The sequence below is a fragment of the Diachasma alloeum genome, unplaced genomic scaffold, assembly GCF_001412515.2.
Source record: "Diachasma alloeum isolate Michigan unplaced genomic scaffold, Dall2.0 Dall_scaffold_71948, whole genome shotgun sequence".
Taxonomy (NCBI): domain Eukaryota; kingdom Metazoa; phylum Arthropoda; class Insecta; order Hymenoptera; family Braconidae; genus Diachasma; species Diachasma alloeum.
The window spans coordinates 1-2,169 of record NW_021683539.1 but is presented as its reverse complement, the minus strand read 5'-3'; the positions used below and the strand labels follow the sequence as shown (position 1 = coordinate 2,169).

Sequence of the window (2,169 nt, the reverse complement as noted above, 5' to 3'; positions counted from 1 at the left end):
AAAAGTCGCTGGAATCATTTCAGTAACTAAGCGATAAACCGGGTAACGTTAACTTAGCTCCATGCATGGTTTCCGAAGAATGACTTCCAATCTGAGGGAAATAACAACATTTTCGTCGCAACCCTTTTGATAGCTTTTAATTTTGTATAAAAAAAATTTTAACGCAAATATTGCTACCTCTCTTAGATTCTGAGGCATTCACTGAAAATCGGGCAACAAACAGAATCGACTCAACCCGATTGGCTACTGATTCGAAATGGTAATGTCGTGCAGGACTCACAAATCAGGATCTCGATTGCTTGCTCTGGGGGCTCTCCCCTAACTATAGGGAATGGTCCGTCAGCGTGGCCTTCAATTGCAACATGTTCAATTCCATGATTTGGTGGAGCAACGTCTGAAACCATCAATACTGAATTATGATTATGAATATGTGAAGAAATATTGAATTTTCAGTGGGTACACCAACCTCTGTCGTGGATTGGAGCTGTGGTGAAGTATTCAACTTCCTCCCGAGTTATTATAAGGAAATCATTATTGAAAGAAGATGACAAATGGCTAGCGCAAGAGAGAAATCTTGGAATATCAAGCGAATTTCCATCATATAAATCCCATACATAATTCAGTAACGTCTCATGCCTGGTACGTGATTGTTCAATTGTACGTCTTACTGGAATTCCCATATTCAAGGAATTAACTTCGCGCATACTATTCATCTGAATGTCCCTCAACTCAGCTAAAATGCATATAATGGGATCAATTAATTCGCTCAACAAACAATTTTTTCATCACGATGTGCCGAAAAGTAACTTTTCAGGCACGCTCCGCTTCGCTTCACGTGCCTAAAAAGTGCCTTTCCCGCACATTGTGAAGAAAAATATTGTTCGCAACTCGTGCAGAAATTGATTTTTGGCTTGTGCTATTATACCACTCGCCTTCGGCTCGTCCTATAAACCTCCCACACGCCAAAAATCACTTTTCCGCACTTGTTACGAAATATACTATTTTTTAATCGTTATTTTGAATTGTTTCCACCCAGTTAGAGTATGCTGCGATGATGCGATGGTCAAGACTTTAAATACTTGAATCGCACCATTCTACCCGGTGGAGTTTTTAACTTTTAACCTTTCGCATGTGAGGCAACGAAATGACCCACTGCGCCAAGCTATCGGGATATAGAAACAATGATATATTTCATATGCACTTAAGGATTCGACATTTTTTATTATTTTTGAGACAATTGAACCGTACCCGTGAATTTCCAGATGCCAGGATGACTCTTGATACGTCTCTCTAAACACCTGTGATAGGCCTCCACATTATTATTGGTACGATATTTCTGACGGTACACAGAGAATTTAGCAGGTGTAACCTGTCTTATCCACCATTCCTCATAGTATTCAATAAGAAAGGCGAAAAATGCACGAATATCGGGTGCGGTATTAGTTACCAACCACCTGAAGCCATCAATGATATGTTCCGCTGGAAGCAATGCAAGCGCAGAGAGCTTTCTAAAAAAAAATTTCGCCAATTCCCAATCTCTCAGTCGTGTCATGAAGGCTCTTCCCCGCCTCTTCATACGCCTCACAAGAGCCTGCGTGGAAAGTGATAATTATATTATGAGTAATTATTCCATCATCATAGATTTCTTGTCATTTAGGGAAGGTTGGGACAATGTGGACACCTGGGGTAAAATGAATACCTATCAAATCCATATATGAGTAAGGTATAATGGACATGGGAAATCTTTTCGATATTTGAATATTTTAAAGGAAATTAAAGGCAAAATGAATACCTTAAATAACATGAGCAGTGAGAAAATTGTCGGACAATGACAATTTTTCACGTTCAAAATTCTGAAAACGGTTCTTGAACAAAATGGGTAAATGGATACACATAATTTTCCAGCATCCAATAAATTTGTATCTAAGCGGGGTAAAGTTGACTCTTGAGTTATAATTGGAACACAGACAATGGAAAAAGAAATGGAAGTGTCTATTTTACCCCATTTTTGCCTTATCTTGCAACTCTTACAACGGAGTCTTATGACAATTTATTTGTGTTCATACTCTCCAAATGAGGCCACGATAGTAAATTTTATGCAATTAAATTCATTATTTAAAACATACTGACAGTAATGCTTGGGCGAGGAGGGTGTTGCTCCTGCGGACA

General features: G+C 38.8%; 1 protein-coding gene across 2 annotated transcripts; it reads right to left on the bottom strand.

Moving 5' to 3' along the window:
* Positions 1 to 167: 167 nt before the first annotated feature.
* LOC107047625 lies at positions 168 to 1,572 on the bottom strand. 2 transcript variants are annotated; one of them, XR_001461647.1, is made up of 3 exons: positions 1,249 to 1,572; positions 467 to 1,162; positions 168 to 394 (listed from the first exon to the last, which is right to left on the bottom strand). XR_001461647.1 is itself a non-coding variant. In XM_015270418.1 (3 exons), exons 1-3 carry the CDS (start codon positions 1,550 to 1,552, stop codon positions 231 to 233), a joined length of 735 nt encoding a protein of 244 aa, XP_015125904.1. In that variant the 5' UTR covers positions 1,553 to 1,572; the 3' UTR covers positions 168 to 230. The 2 variants fall into 2 exon arrangements, 1 of the variants encoding a protein (XP_015125904.1); XM_015270418.1 differs by having other exon boundaries at positions 467 to 733.
* Between the last annotated feature and the right edge of the window lie 597 nt (positions 1,573 to 2,169).

Bases quoted from the DNA above. Each gene is read 5' to 3' on its own strand.
- LOC107047625 (XM_015270418.1), bottom strand. From the start codon at position 1,552: ATGACACGACTGAGAGATTGGGAATTGGCGAAATTTTTTTTTAGAAAG. The intron at 734-1,248 runs GTACGGTTCAAT...TATGCATTTTAG, and splicing joins TGGCATCTGGAAATTCACGG to CTGAGTTGAGGGACATTCAG. The intron at 395-466 runs GTTGGTGTACCC...TGATGGTTTCAG, and splicing joins AGCTCCAATCCACGACAGAG to ACGTTGCTCCACCAAATCAT.